Genomic DNA, 15,147 nt, shown 5'->3' with positions numbered 1-15,147 from the left:
CCACCAAAAATAATGAAATAGAACCCGGAAATATTAAATCAGTTAATCATGTCCCATAGGCCATAGCGAACCTATACATGGCAGGTGCGCAACTGTTTAAAAAGCCAAGCATCTAGCCCAGATCTCACCGATGATTGCTCTTATGGTAGGTCAGTGACCTAATCATAATTCAACGTTAAAGCCTAGTATAAAACCACGATTCAACGTGCAAATGTTCTTGTATACTAACAAGTAATGTTTGATAGTAGCAATTTGCAAACCTGACCCAGATTTGCAGCAGTCAGTATCAATGTAGGCGTTGTACTACCTTATCCTACGACCCTGTCATATTCGGTAAGCAAACAAACACGCAATACATATTTATAACAGTTATAGGAGAAAAAGATAGTTTCTTGAAATGTCAAGGATTCGCTGCTTTACATCTCTTTTTAAAATGTATACTAATGAGTTAACGAATGGCGTGGATCAGGCAGAAGCAGGTTCGGACCACTCAGGCGAAGCTCTTTTCTTTGCAAAGTATTCTTCAGCACGGGCAAGATTCTTAGACACTGATGGCTTCACCCACTTCTTCCGGCCAGGTAAGGTGGTCAACGAACAACCAACAGCTTCCAGCTTCTCCTTTGCTGCAGCGGAAAATGCCCGGGCCTTGAAATTCAGCTTCACAGTTAGCTCCCCATCGCCTAGAATCTGTATTCACGAGATAGTTAAGCAGATATCAAACCAAAAAAAGTATGAATATATTCTAACCAGCTACACTGTTTCAATCAATCATAATTTTGAAATCCAATAGAAACTTGGATCAACATCTACGTTTCACAATTTATAATTTTATTGGTACTGTACCTTATCGAAAAGGAGTTGACGTTCACTATGTAATTTAGGCTAAAAAAATCAATAAAGTGAACCTTATGATAAAGTGGAAGAACTTTCTAAAAGAGTACGAAAAACAAATTAATAATACTATGAACCCCCAATTATGCCTTTACATGTTGATTTCTGGTTCAGTCGCAGAATTCTACTTCTATATGAGCTGTATGATCCTATAGTTGACATTAAAAATGACAGGTTGTATAATACAATTGTTCATAAGGTTGGCTCAGAAGATTTGAGAGTTCTGAGAAATGAGCATGGAACTAAGTAGACATAGTCCATAATTTTGTAATTTATTTTTGGTTAGAAACAAGAAAGGCAATGCCTGCCAATCATAACAGATAAATAATTTCTGACAGATCCATTGCCATAAAACGAGATGAACTTGAGCCACAAATAATTTACCGAGAGCATGTAGCTCTTTACGTTAATGATATTTAAAATACGATGGAGGCAGCAAAAGAAACCTAGACAGCTCAAGGGTCTTTGACACACTCTTACTGCATGGCATGTTAGAAAATAGTTGAGCGTCGGCATAAAATATATCTATTATATATCTGCCAAATTCCCATTTGTCAGAAAAACAGAGAGAAAGATGCACTTGACAACTTGTAAGTGCTTGAATAGACTTGTTGAAGTGTTGGACAAAGCCATCAGGCACAAGGCAAACAGTGTAATGTTCACTGCTAGTCGGAAATAAAAATTCTAGTTCAAAGTTGGCTGCAAGTATCTGATAGATAGGTTAGCTTCACTAGATGGGTTTCCATCAAACTAGAAGATTTGATTGTTATTCCCGATGTGTTCAGAACATTACCTTCAACGGAAGTCTCCTTTCTCTTCCCGATGGGTTGATCAGACCCTTACTTTTTAGTGATTTCAGTGACACCTCCTCCCCCTCTTGAAATCCTGCAGCTGCTATGTGTTTCAAGTTCACTGGAAGATATTTTGGTATCCCCGCACGCATACCTTGAATAAAAATAACAGAAAAGCAAATTAGTTAGTATTTGGTGAGTAAAACATAGCACGGAAACAACGGTTGTATAATGCTACAAATACATGAGCAACATTAACTTTTAGATAATTTATAACTAATGTACGAAAAACTCCCCTTAAAAGAGAACCACAAGCTACAAGCCTAAATACATTCAAGACTGGACATGGGTGATTCTAGATAAGGGAAAACGAAATACCACAAAGTGCCCATTGCAGAAAATATATTAATGGAAACGGTAAAACCAAGTCCAACACAAAAGAAAAGGGGAAACAATCTCTAAACTCTAAAATATGAAATCTTTTAAAAAGAATGTGCCTGCATGGAATTAAATAGCCTTTGACTAAAATTGCTTCTGCTCAAATGAGTTCCAAAACAGAAGACACAGATGAATTTAGGAAGGTGAATGTAACTTGTAAAAGCCTCTTAGGCACATTGACAATTTAATTTACTTCTCATTAGATGCAGGCTATGTTACTTGTAATCAGGTATGGAGTGTATGACGCAACGCAACACAGGCTCCCAGCTCCCAAATGAATGTTTAAGCGATCTCGGTCAAAGACTTGTAATTTCTTGAAACAAGGACACAGTGACCCCGCCCTATTTTTTTTCACATGTACTGACAGACATCATAAATATTAAAGTAACAGATATATTAAATGGATGTCGTAGCAAAATTTACCACTGAAACTCACGCGTAACATGATTTTGCAAATTAGGCTTCTTTCTCTCTTCTTTGTTTACAAATTAGGCTTCTTTGTTCACATTATTGCTTTCTTACTTTCTTCTCATCTTCAAATTTATTTAGTATTTTGCATCCTGAGTTCATACTTCAAAATATATGGTCCTTTAGTTGGCCAGATTGGCACATGTGAGTTAAATAATCATCTGACACAGACATAATGTTGTGTCCGACAGATACAAAAGTCAAAACTGAAGCATACTAGAGGATTCGTTAGAATATACTATCAGGAGATAGTTATTGCTCCTAAAGACATATTGCATTCGATTTTGGATAGGAAGACAAAATATTGATACACCCTCAACTTTGTCTTTTAGAAGTTCTTCCTCAGTGTGTGCCACCAGCACATCACTACAAACAATCAAATAATATTTTATGACGAAACATATCTTAATGTCTAACAGAGGACGATAGTATTCCAGATCAAGGGGACTGAATACAAGATAAATGGCAAAGCAAGCTTGTGTTCACTTGGATTGAATGGAATGAAGGGAGAATGGAATGAATTTTGTATTCTAAAATGGTGTTGATCAAAGGAAATGTATATAATTTTCATTCATTCCATCATTCCATTCCTACTATTATAACTATAATTCTAACCTACATGTTTTGGAAGGAATGCTCATTCCATTTCTACATCATCTTTCCTTACAATCTTTATCGCAAGAAATTTAAACTCATTCATATTTAGTCACTATTATCTCATACTTTCTTTTTTCTCCATAGAACTTCTATATAATTTTTCATTCCATTCTCCCCTCATTCCATTCCATCCAAGTGAACACAACAGGCTATGTTCACTTGGATGGAATGGAATGAAGGGAGAATTCAATATAAATTTATAGAGACGTTTTCTGGAGAAAGACGAATGTATATGAAAATAGTGACTAATAGGAGTGGGTCTAGATTTTTTATGATGAAGATCATAAGAAAACATGAATAAGTGGAATGAACATTCCATCCAGACCTTGTGGACTAGATTTCTAGTTCAAATAGTTTGGACTGGAATGATTGAAGAAATGAAAAATTATATACACTTTCTTCAATCAACCCAATTTCGAATACAAATTTCATTCCATTCTGCCCTCATTCCATTCCATCCAAGTGAACGCAGCCTAACACGACAAATCTACATGAATCTATGTTTTGGCCCACATATATATCTTGGAATTAAATCAAAGAAGCAGAGAGATAAAAGAATATTTCAGACATCTAGGTAACTCAAGGATTAGGACTTGGCTTTGTGGCTAGAAGGTGTTATATATGCAGACAAAAAAAAGGGACCAAATACTATAAAAGGATTTAGAAAAACAGGAGCATATAGCATGATGATGCTTTCTAGTGAATTGGTAGGTAAATGAAACAACCACGGGGTCTTAACAGACCTTAAATCATACCGTGGATGTCCTCAAGGCATGATGAGAACATTCAGAAAATGCAGACTAGAATATACAGCTCAATTATGCACAATATTTCTGTGATTATTCAGACATATCATAGAAATTTCAATCTCCGAAAGGGATTGCATATCAAATAATCTCTCCACTAATTTGTTGTGAATTGCCGGTCGTTACAGCTGAGAAGACCTACTTCAATTTAACATTCATACCTACTTATAAACTATTATATACATATTAAGTTCATACATTATAACATACATAGATTGACTAACACAATAATTTGAAGTTTTAAAACATCAACTTTAATAAAAATCACAACTTTAACCAAAAATGCAAAACATATCAAATGAGTAAGATTAATTACCTCCGGCAATACCCCTCAACTTGGGAAGTCTCCGATAAAGCGGCATTTGCCCTCCTTCGAAACCCCTCATAATTCCAGGCCCGGACCTTGATTTCTGACCTCTCATCCCAAACCCACAACTCCCTCCTTGCCCAGCTGCATGACCTCTTCCCTTTCTCTTAGCTTTCTTTCTCGACCCGGGTTGGGGGCCAAGATTATCAAGCCTAAGCCTAGGACTAGCCACAGAATTTGAAGTAGTAATTGGTGATGACGATGAAGCTTGGTTAAGCACAATTAGTGGCTTTCTTGATGAATGGTCTTTATGGGTCAGGTTCAATTTTACTGATGCAAAATGGGTTGTGCTTGCCTTTAGATTACTCACATTTCCCTAATTAAATGTATCACAATATGAATTAGTTGCAAGATTATTCAAGAAAGTGAACTCTGTACTTTTTACACACACACACAGAGAGAGAGAGAGAGAGAGAGGGTTACCTTGAATGAAGCAGAGAGGTGAAGTGATGAGGTTGCAGTTGAAGAGAGAGTGAGAAGAGAAGCCATGGCTGCAGCTTTGAAATTACAAAAGGATATGGTTCTGATATGGTTTTATAAATTTCTGCCTTACAGTGAGAAGCAATGTTATATAGAGTTAAATAGAACATTAGATAACAAATCAGAGTGGCGCAGCGGAAGCGTGGTGGGCCCATAACCCACAGGTCCCAGGATCGAAACCTGGCTCTGATAAATTTTTTTTAGCTTTGTATATTTGTTGGAGTGGAATGTTCTTCCTGAAATGTTTTCTCTTGGACTTTCTTTAAATTCTTGTATTTAGGTTTTTGATGCGTTTGAAGTTCTACTAACTGACTCTTGCTAGCAATATTTATAACTGTGGAGTGGTAACTACATGGCCATAACATCTTCCATACAACAATGCCATTAACATTATGCAAAGTAACCTTCAGATATCAGATTATCAGAGCTCTGCGACTTTAACTTTAACCGAAAGAAGTTATTTAGTTTAATAAAGAAAAAAAAAGTTGTAGCCTAAAATGAATACTCGTCTATGAATGATGTAAAAGGTGTTTATTTCCTAATCGGCTCCAATGTAAATCTTAGTGTTCTAATGTAATTCTTAGTGAACAGTACACCGAGAATCAAGCCAGGAGATAATGTCATTGATTACGGTAAAAATTATTTCATCAGGTTCGCCTTCCAAAATGCAATGATATCCATCTTCGTAGAGCTTTAAAGTTTTGTCTTTGCTGGAAGCCTTCTCATAAAGAAATCGGCTCACCATTGGATCTGTCACTTTATCAGCAGCTCCATGAAGAATAAGCATTGGTAAAGATATCTGCAGTATCTCTCATATAAATTAGTTTTATTCTAGAAAATATGGATCTCTGCGTGGCCAGTACCATCATACAGTAAACAAAAAACTCAAATGTACTACAGACCTTATTGAGTTGGGATTCAATATAATTTGTTGCCTTTAGCAGCTCCACAGCAGTCTTTAATCGCGTCTGGTCATTGTAACATATTACATTATATGAAGCCTGAAATTGAAGTGAGGTCAAACTTTAGAAGTTTAATTGCTATATGCAGATATAACCAAACAGCTACATGTAAGAAAAACAGAAGACTAATAGATAAAGATGTTTCTTCGTGACAATCTTCAGTGACTATGGGCCTATGGTGGTGAAACTACAGAGTGCAGTCAAATATTAGCTAGTTAACAAGTAATCAATACCAAAAACATAAATGTACTGTAATATTTCATAACTTAAGACCAGTGCTTGCTCGATAATCTTTGTAAGAAATATATTGTAATATCAAGGACAAAATTGACCAATCAAGCAAGTATCACGTTTTAGAAGTCCTGGAAATGTCCATCTGATTACCTAAACACATAGGACTGTGGATATATGAACTGCATAAACACAACCTAGATACACATAATCCACTATGATTTGTACAGCTTGAATTATCCTAAAAAACAAACACAAAACTTTACCTTGCTGAGTTACAGCTTAAATTTATGTAGACATTGAACACTAGATTATTTTAAAACCAACACAGGAGAAAGCAAATATAAAAAAGACTGAAGCTTTCGCGAAGAAAAATGGTAATAAACATAGAGGGCCTCTACAAACTTTTTGAATCTGCTTTCTATCAGTATTGGTAACTCAATTTGCTTCATAAATTTTCTGGTTACTGAACTTCTGTAAAATTATTTACTTAAAAAAAAAAAAAAATTTAAAAGCACAACAGTAGGCCACCTTCCTGTTCCAGGCACTCCTTTCACCTGCTTACTTTTTTCAAGATTAGAGTTTATAGCATGAACACACCTGTTTCCTTTTCTTCGAATCTCTGATCGCCAGCTCAGCTAGATCTTTCTGAGGTACTAACTTAGCTTTCGGCATAACTCTGGAGAGCATGGTTAAGGCTTTGGCAAGTGGTTCTGGAGGTCGCATGTCCTCTGCAATCTTGGCAGAAACTCAATATCAGGCAGATCGTTAAGAATATAATTATCTGTGATAGTCCTGGAAACATTACTAATACACATTTTGCACTGGTTACAGATTAATACTTGAACCAAAAGCATCCATCTCACTCCAGACATTGTATTGAAAGCTAACAATATAAGGAAGCACCACATTGACAATCAAATAATAAATTCAGAAGTACCAGATGGCGGCAATGGTTTTTTTTTGTCAAAGATGTAAAAGAGAGGGTAAATTCAGTTTATTATTGACGTGAAAAGGCTAACAAAATCAAAGTTTTGGTCAAAAGACATAACTATCATTCACATCTGGGATTATTCTGGCAAAATCATATAACATATCGAAGTTTGTCAAGTAGGAATACATCAGAGCGAATAAAAAGCCTCAGCTTAATATCAGAAGCAGATTCCAAACAAATTCATGCTTTAGATATCAGGTGTTGTGTGTAGAAACTTTCACAGTTTGATCCAAAAGTGATATAGTCATTTACTTAAGAACCACATATGAACACCGAGCACATTCAGCAATGGAAGGATAAAAACTTTGCAACTTCAAAAACAGTAGATTAGGTGAAAGGTCTGCATATGCACACACACTGACACACACAAGCTCATATATGACATCAGCACCCAGACTTTTCACATATTAAATGTTATAACAATGAAACTGGCAATCCTAAACAGTTCAGTATTGATTTGCTGCTCTGTGAACATCTTGAATATTAATGATAATAACCTGCAATCCTAAACAATTCAAACGCTGAATTGCTGCTCTGTCAACATCGATAGACGATAATGTATTATAAAATATCTGCTTACCTTACACATTGGAGCTACAAGTACTAAGCCATCCCATTCACGCGGTTCCTTTAGATGAACCTTGATAGCAACTGCACCTCCCATGGACTGGCCTAGTAAAAAGCGAGGCACGTCTCTTACTTCAGGCCTTCCTATTAATTATATGAAAACAAAATACCAAACCATATCATTCAAGTGACTTATTAACCCATAATTTCGTAAAGATTATACAATTCACACTATTATCTGGAAACCAGTGTGCAACTTTTATTCTCTTTAAATTATACCAAGGGAAATTTTCATGGTAGAAATTACAAATGCTGATTGAAAACGTAAACTCGACATATAGCTTGGAGGCATAAACTTAATGGCATTGAAGAATGTAAATTAGGAACCTTTCTTTAAATATAACGCACCTTTAATTATTGTGTATTGTTCAATCACATTGTCAACTATATCGTCAAAGCTGGAGATGTAACCATGTAATCCTTCTGAGAGACCAAAACCAGGATGATCGATTGCATAAACACCATATCCAGAAGCAGCAATTTGCTTGGCAATACCTAAGACATAAAAATGACCAAAATAAAAAAAAGATGGATAAAATATGAAATTATTGTCAGCATTAGACTAAAGACCCAATGCAAAAGAAACCTATAAAAATATAATACCACACACCTTCAAAGAAAAACGTGCAAGTATCACCATATCCATGACAGAAACAGAGAGCAGCTTTCATCCGAACACCGGGCTTAGGCAACCAACTTTTACAGAAAATTTCTTGATGTTTTGAGTTCAACTCATACCACTACAATTCCCAATCAATTCTATGTCAGGCTCACTTATAAGTTAAGTTCTAACAAGTAGGAAATGGGTACTTCCATTATCTTTAGTTTGCACTTTGAATTGACAAAAACAAAAACTTGCGATTATTGAATGAAACTTCTAATTTTTTGGTGATGTCATTCATATTTTACATCTTATAAGTTGTATATTATTGAAAGATTATCCCCACTGATAGTATAATCATCTTTGCTTATAACTTTGTCGGTTAAAAACCTTAGATTGTGTTTGAGAATAAGAAATTCATCTAAAAATCTTAAATTTATGCTTGGAGGATCATCCAAACATGTCATTTGTACAAATACAGAATCTGGAACAGATAGCTCTTTGTAAGGTAAAACTGACAGCACTCATGAGTTCTGACAAAAAAAAATCCAATCACAATGTCCAAGCAATTCATTACAACAAAAGCAAATAATCGAACCCAAGAAAATATAGGAATGCATATTCGGGATTATAACATAACTAAAAACTGAAAATGTGCTAGCTTTGTGGATCACTTGTTTGGCATGAGCAATATAAATAAAGAAAGTAATAACTATATTCAAAAGAATGGTGGCTATAATGCAATCTAATATAATTTTCAAAGTACAAACTAAAGATTTGTATTACTAGACCGGTAATTTGTAGCACTATTTCTACTTATGTGTACTATTCCAACACATGTGACTTAACTTCTATTTACTTATTTTATTTAATAACACAAAGGCTAATATATCTCTCCACTCTAGGGAGATGAGCCAGAATCGAAACCAGGACCGGACAGAGTTTGCGGGCTAAAATGAACATGTACAAGCACAAGGAAGCAGCATAAGTTACCTCTTCCGTTCTGATCCCAGGTGGAGCCATCTTAACACGAGTTGACATGAAATCAAAACAAGTGCTAAAATGAGTTGGCAATCTTCAAATTCAAATCAACAAAATAAACTCGCATAAAATAATCTACCTGAAACAAGCAGTGATCGAGGTTTTGTTGAATCTGAGTAAAAGCAGAACGAACTAGCCGACGAGCAGGCGCGAAATCCAAGTTCTGAGCAGCTATCTTATTGAGCTCGTCACTCAAGCCTTCGATCACGGGCTTTTTCTTGGCCATGATGATCAGATTGGTTGTTTTTGGTTTGGGTCTCGGCCCAGTTCCGATCCAGTTCCGACAATAAGGAGAGAAGTCGTGTTGTTGAAGAGTTTGAGTTATACACCGTTCCATTACGATGATTTGTGGCTAATAGTACGAGAAGACGACAATCGCTAGATCGGTCAACTCGTGTATATATATGTGAACTAGTCCATAATTAGAAATGATGGCGACTTGGGACTTGGAAGTAAGTTCCTACTTGGTACCTTTGGTATGAACAGATTTTAAGCGATTTTGTTGCAAAGGATTGGACCAGAAAATATGATATACGAGGCATGTTCGCGAATAAGAATCATGTTCGGCTCGGCTCGTTCGTAAAATCTGAGCTCGAGCTCGATCTCAAAAATCTGTTCGTCAAGCAAAATAAGCTCAAGCTGAGCTTCAGCGCTCGAGCTCAGCTTGAGTTCGGCTCGAGCTCCTGCGGCTCAAACTCGCTCGCTAAAAACTCGAAAATTATTAATTGTATCAAGAATATTTTGTAATACTTGTATATAGCTTTCTAACGTTTAAAGATAAAAATTACATAATAACAAGTTACTAATAATAATTTACATCACTTGATCTAGACAAAACCATCACAAATTTTTAAGCAAAAATACTTAAAGCAATTGTCTATTAAGTTCAAGACTTCTAGATGCCAACATGGCAATATATACTCTCTAAGTCGATTTTAGATTGCATCTCAAAAATTTGTAACCAAAAGTCCAAGATAAAAATGCAGCTGCTTCACATTATTAACTCGAAACTTGATAGACCTGCAAAATTAAACCATCACATACTAGAAAATTAATATAGCTCCCCAAAGTTTACATAAAAACACTTAATTTACAAAATTTTAAAATTTAGCAATAAAAAAAATTTACGAAGAATGAAAGAAACAAGAACTTATTGTTCAATTGTGAAGCAATGACAAAGAGATGAGAAAGCAAGCTAGGTAATGTTGGAAGCTACAATGTTTATTTCACAGAATACATAATGAAAAGAGGATTTAATAGAGAAAGAACTATTGACTAAGTAAACAATTTTTAGTGCAACTCGCACTTTCAGCATAAAGTGTGTATGAGTCTTGTCATCTGAATCTGACATGTATGAGTCTGTGAAGTGATAGTCACTTCTTCGTCAAATCTTTTCATTTCTTCAGTTGTTCAAAGCCAAGTTTCTCTGTTTCATTTCATTATTCTTATTATGGATAAGCAAAAATCGCACATAGAGGAGATGGAGGAGGCTTTTGCTGCAATACAAATCGAAGATGAGGAGTATGGGGGCCTAAGTTATGAGAATGACAATGAAGATCTTAGCGAGATTGACATGTGATGGTGCTTAATTAGACGTTTTCTTACGGACTCGCATATTGGTTTCCACGCTGTGCAACATAAGATGGCTTCTCTTTGGAGGCTCGGGCGAGGTCTCTACGTTAAACAACTAGATAGTAATAGATTTATCTTTCAATTTTACCACAAAATTGATATCAGGAGAGTCCTTGAAGGTAGCCCTGGACCTTTGGCCGTTTTCACTTGGTGCTAGAACACCTCAAAGATGGTGATAACCCTAGAACTATTGAGATTAACAAGATAGATTTGTGGGTTCAACTACATGGAATGAGTACTGGTTTCATGTCTCAGAGGGTGGCAACAGACATCGGCAATTATATTGGTACATATGTAAAGGGCGGGTTGAATAGCTTAATCACCAATCTAAAATTTAATATAGTGCAATACAAAGTTCATCCCCATTTTAAAACTTGTATTGAGAGTATGAGGAGTTAATATGTGCGAAAGCAGAGAGCAAAAATAGTAAAGTACCACACAAGAGATTTTATCCTGGTTCCCGGTGGCTAACTCAACCTTTGGAGTCCACTCATCCCTACTCCAGTCTCCGAGCTCCTCCCCGAACTCGAGATTTTCTCTACTATAAAGAACTCCTTTATAGTAGGCGGAGAAGCCTTTACAAATATATATCTTGAAGCGTAACTCCCCGTTACCTCCTCACTACAAATGTAAAATTACATGACTCGTCTTGGAGCGCAACTCCCCGTCACCTCCTCAAAGTCGTTGTATGGGTGTAGTCTTTGAACTTCTAAACTTCTGCAGGGCTTGGATCTTAGATCTTAGGTCTTGGGTCTTTCCTCTTCCTCACGGTGCAAAGACGACTAACTCTCCGTCAGCATGTCTAGGATTTGGGTCTTAGAACGAAGATCACTTCACTTGATCACCTTACTACAAAATTCAGAAAACAATATCTACAACAAATAACCTTGTTTATATAAGGAGTTGTGGACTAGAAATGACTAGCCCGAGTGTAATGATATTCAATGAAGAATATTTATAACTTGTATACTTTTCGAATGATAAATAATAGAACAAACTATACTTTATATCTTACTCCAGATTAAAGATAATATATGTGTGGAGTAATATGAGTATTCTTTCTTTGATAAATATATGATCTTGAATAATCAATGAATACTTGTGTTTATAAACTCTGTTTAGATTGAATAAATTATATTCGGAGTTTTAAGTCTTTTTAGGCTCAATGGCACAAGACTTATATTATTACTTCATTATATGAAAATACGCCTATTTTCGAAGTAATAAAATTGAGAAGTCCTTGTTTAAGCTTTGTACCTAACGGCTTTTTTTTATATAACTCTTCCCTTTATACAGTCTTTTGAAACTAGATTAAATCAATGAAGTTTGCAGAGAGAGTTGAGAGATTCTTTAACTTTAGCAGAAGTCAATATTAATTCCGCAAAACCAACGATACAATATTTAAACAGTTCTAATAAGAACTATAAAGTGCAGAAAGTATATATATACGTATAGTTAGTAGGCCTATCCAGTTATTTTTCCCTCAGAACACAAGGTGCTAGTGGGATGTTAACGAGGCAAAATAATGGAACAAGTTAATCGTGGAAAGTTAGATTATTTTGCGAGTCAAGTGCTAAATAAACGTTAAAGAAATAATAGCTTTTAGATTGTTTTTACCTAACGGAACACAAGCTTCTAGTAGGTAATTTTAATCAAGATATATAATTGATTTTGACCTTCGTCAAATATAAACCTCTTTTTCAACGTATATTACGAATCATTAGTTCGTAATCAAAAGATAATACGAATCGTTGTTCGTTTGTATATATATATATATATATATATATATATATATATATTAGAGAGAATATTAGATCGTATGATATAAAGAGTTGTTCTTGTATAATATATCTCAAATACAACGAAACTTTAGTTCGTTTAAATATATCACAAAACTTTAGTTCGTGTTGTTGTATTTCGAATATCACGAATCTTTAGTTCGTGTATATAATGTATTCGAAATAAGAAATCTCTTTTATTATAGATATGAGATGAAGAGCTTTTGTAGAGAGTAGATCTATGAATATAATAATCACGCAAACGATCGAAAAGTTTGCTAGAAAAATTCGTCGAAGGTTCGGTACGACTTTAAGCACACGGACGAATTTGGACAGCCCTTCGAGAGGCTGGAAATAAATGGTTGATGAGCTAGATTGGTGAGAAATATCTTGGTTGGTGAACGGAGCTTGTATAACTAAAATCTTGTGTATATATATGCGCGCGCGCGCGCGCGCGCGCGCGCGTGTGTGTGTGTGTGTGTGTATAGGGGTAGGTTCAAATTAGTTACTAAATTAAAGTTAGAACTTAGACCTTATTTATATTCATTAGATTAGGATAGAATGGACGGTCTTGATGTAACAAGCATTTAAATATAGTAATTATGAGTTGCATATCAATCATAATGATGATAGTAAATATACAAGTTGTATTTCATTCTATAAATATAAATAAAATCTTTAATTATCTTTCATAATTAATAATTTCAATTGTATTTATTATTATATTAATATTTTGTACGAACATTTTCATAAAATATAAAAGTTCTGCAGCAGTATCAATACAATAATATGATAAAATCATGTATAATACCCACGTACTGCAACAATATTCTTCTTAACAAACAATTTAATTGTATCCTTCATTATAATGATATTTTGTACGAACACTCTTATAAAATATAAAAATTCTGTAGCAGCATCAATACAATAGTCTAATAAAATCATGTACAATATATACGTACTGCAACAATATTTTTCTTAACTAAATATTTTAATTATATTTTTTTATTATACTAATATTTTGTACGAACATTCTTATAAAATATAAAAGTTCTGTAGCAGTATCTGTATAATACTCTAATTAAATCATGTATAATATATAAGGTATTGTAACAATATTATTAATTTTTCATTCCCACTAAAGAATAATAAACAGTATACTGCTGTATTATTTTAATCAACAATTAAGAGAGTATATAATGTGCTACATAAGTATATTATATTTTATTATTCACATTTTTTTAGTGTTTTTAAAAAAATTCATTGTTAACGATATCCCGCAGAGATATATTTTTTCAAAACATGTGTACAAAAATTTGAATTTAAATTATATTATCCGTTAGTATTTATTGGATGAAATATACTGCATCAGTATATATTAGGAATGTAGATAACTTTAAAATATTTGTAATTACATTATTTATAGAAAGTATTCAAATCTGCTTTAAATATCATTTATTGTGTCTTCTTAAATATGTATACTCTAACTATAATTTATTTCTAATAAATAACGTACTGTATAATAAAGGTAGCGTATAAATGTATAATACATAAATCAAATCTCAGCCTTTAAATCTTTCACAATCTAATGATTAATAACAAGGTTCTAAGGTTCTAATTTTAATTGGTTCTATGTGGAACCCAACCCTATATATATATATATATATATATATATATATATATATATATATATATAAGAATGGAGGTTTTTGAGAAGAAGTGTTTGTAGACTTTGTTTGTATATGAAAGAAAGAGTGTGCACTTGTATAAATTAGATTAAAAATGCCACTTCTTGAAATTTCTATAAATCTAGTTGGATTATCCTTTCAAACACAAAAAATTTATGAATGAAATATTAACTAATAAAGAACAGTGTTATAAAAATATCTGATTTATTGAAAAGCTCTAATTAATCCCCGGTTAATCTTTCAAATAAATTTTACCGATGCACGATTTAACTAAAAATTCATGATTTATCGAAAAAATATCGATAAATCCCCGATAGATCCTGAATCGATAGGTCAACCAATTAGTTCTGATTCCCAATTTCTACAACTATGATAAACATGCATCATAACAAAAGAAATTAATTTAAAATTATTTATTTATATCATTGAATCAATTTACTCACAGCAACATGAATTAGACGATGAATACGTACTTGTCGATAAAGAAGGAGATGACTCCGAGGATCAGGTACAGGAAGTCAATCGTATTTTTACTAATTTTTCACAACCTCTATATGTAACCAATTCTTACTAATTTCACCAGTGCCCACAACCTTTTCTTAATAGTAATCACAATAAAAATCTCCTTTTACGAACTTATATAAGAAAATCCATCATTATTTATGATCTCAACAACACAATTATTACAAATTATT

At 33.9% G+C, this 15,147-nt stretch overlaps 2 protein-coding genes and 1 non-coding gene across 3 annotated transcripts; 1 reads left to right on the top strand and 2 right to left on the bottom strand.

Annotated features, from left to right (window-relative positions):
* Positions 1–329: 329 nt before the first annotated feature.
* On the bottom strand, positions 330–4,990 carry LOC108196357 (large ribosomal subunit protein uL15c). Its single transcript, XM_017363612.2, has 4 exons — positions 4,842–4,990; positions 4,368–4,734; positions 1,685–1,836; positions 330–687 (listed from the first exon to the last, which is right to left on the bottom strand). Exons 1-4 carry the CDS (start codon positions 4,905–4,907, stop codon positions 466–468), a joined length of 807 nt encoding a protein of 268 aa, XP_017219101.1. The 5' UTR covers positions 4,908–4,990; the 3' UTR covers positions 330–465.
* Positions 4,991–5,018: 28 nt separating this feature from the next.
* Positions 5,019–5,090, top strand: TRNAM-CAU (transfer RNA methionine (anticodon CAU)). Its single transcript has one exon. It is a non-coding gene; the product is annotated as a tRNA-Met (tRNA).
* Positions 5,091–5,288: 198 nt separating this feature from the next.
* On the bottom strand, positions 5,289–9,830 carry LOC108196356 (caffeoylshikimate esterase). Its single transcript, XM_017363611.2, has 8 exons — positions 9,434–9,830; positions 9,307–9,336; positions 8,323–8,452; positions 8,061–8,207; positions 7,666–7,796; positions 6,692–6,829; positions 5,801–5,899; positions 5,289–5,697 (listed from the first exon to the last, which is right to left on the bottom strand). The coding sequence occupies exons 1-8, from the start codon at positions 9,689–9,691 to the stop codon at positions 5,479–5,481; spliced, it is 1,152 nt and encodes a 383-aa protein (XP_017219100.1). The 5' UTR covers positions 9,692–9,830; the 3' UTR covers positions 5,289–5,478.
* Positions 9,831–15,147: the final 5,317 nt, after the last annotated feature.

Source organism: Daucus carota, chromosome 7, assembly GCF_001625215.2.
Source record: "Daucus carota subsp. sativus chromosome 7, DH1 v3.0, whole genome shotgun sequence".
Lineage (NCBI taxonomy): Eukaryota > Viridiplantae > Streptophyta > Magnoliopsida > Apiales > Apiaceae > Daucus > Daucus carota.
This window is presented reverse-complemented; position numbering and strand designations above follow the sequence as displayed.